The 1,133-nt window shown below is 50.8% G+C and overlaps 1 protein-coding gene across 1 annotated transcript in view; it reads left to right on the plus strand.

Annotated features, from left to right (window-relative positions):
- Nucleotides 1-1,133, plus strand: part of MSLN (mesothelin) — a 15,216-nt gene that overhangs the window by 2,961 nt on the left and 11,122 nt on the right. The window contains exons 6-7 of the mRNA XM_017734029.1: nt 184-275; nt 810-940. Coding sequence (XP_017589518.1) covers nt 184-275; nt 810-940 — 223 coding nt within the window. The remainder of the gene's footprint in view (nt 1-183; nt 276-809; nt 941-1,133) is intronic.

Raw genomic sequence — 1,133 nt, forward strand, 5'->3', positions numbered from 1 at the left:
CCGTTTGCCTGCTGAAGGCTGTGGATGGACCATTTCCAGCAGCATCCTGGGATATCCTGGGGGCTCCTGTGAGGGAAAATCACATTGGAAAAGGATGGGATTGAGAATATCAGTGGGTTTTGTGAGAGCCCAACCCTGACCTCAGCAACATTTGAGGTGTTTGCCTTCCTTATCCGTGTGCAGAGTCGCTGCCCTGGATGGAATCTATTCCCAGCTTCCTGTGGAGGAGCAGAGGAATCTTTACACTGGGATCAAGCACTTCCTCATCCAGGATGGTAAATGATCTGATTTCCTTGGGATCTGTCACAGGGCTGAGGTTTCACAGGGTTTTTGTGAATCTCCAATAGAAACAGGCTGGGAATATTGGTAATTAGTGGATTCAGGAATCATGTCCCTGCCTGAAGGCCTTATTAGCATAAGATTTTTACAAATCAACACAGTCAGGGCTATGCTGATTTAAATTCACTGCATTTCCTGCTTTTGCTGGGAAAAGGAGGTGCAGGGTTTGGTTCTGAGGGTTGAATCTGGCTCAGAAAGGGACCCAGGCAGGAGCTTCCATGCACTGATTGAACGTCCTGCAAAAAGCTTCTGGTGGATTTGGAGGGAGGAAGAAAGAGGCTGGGGATGAAATATTTGGGGGGGCTGGGATTCTTTCCCGAGGTGTTTGTCCTGTCCCATGGTGTGAACACGTGGATTTGAGCGGAAGGTGTGACCAGGGAGCTCTCCAAGTTCCCTGATGGACTGAAGCCTCTTCCACCCCCAGAATGACTCAGGCTATAGTTTGATGGTGTCTCTTTTTCTGCCTGCAGAATCCAGCCAGAAATGCTACAGTGAGGCCATTCCTGGTCTGAATTCCACTGCCTGGTTTCGGAATTATCTTGGATCCTTTCTGGAGCACGCCACCATGGAGGACCTGCAGCTTTTTGGGGATGAGCCAACGGTAAGTGCAGCCTTCTGGGATGGAGACCCTGGGAGGTCACAATCCTGCCCTGAGCAAAATCAGAATCCCAGAATGGTTGGGTTGGAAGGATTTAAAACTCATCCATCCCATTCCACCCCCTGCCATGGGCAGGGACACCTCCCACTGTCCCTGGGCGCTCCAAACCCCGTCCAACCTGGCCCTGAAATTCCTG

The sequence above is a fragment of the Corvus brachyrhynchos genome, unplaced genomic scaffold (assembly GCF_000691975.1).
Source record: "Corvus brachyrhynchos isolate BGI_N302 unplaced genomic scaffold, ASM69197v1 scaffold5, whole genome shotgun sequence".
NCBI lineage: Eukaryota > Metazoa > Chordata > Aves > Passeriformes > Corvidae > Corvus > Corvus brachyrhynchos.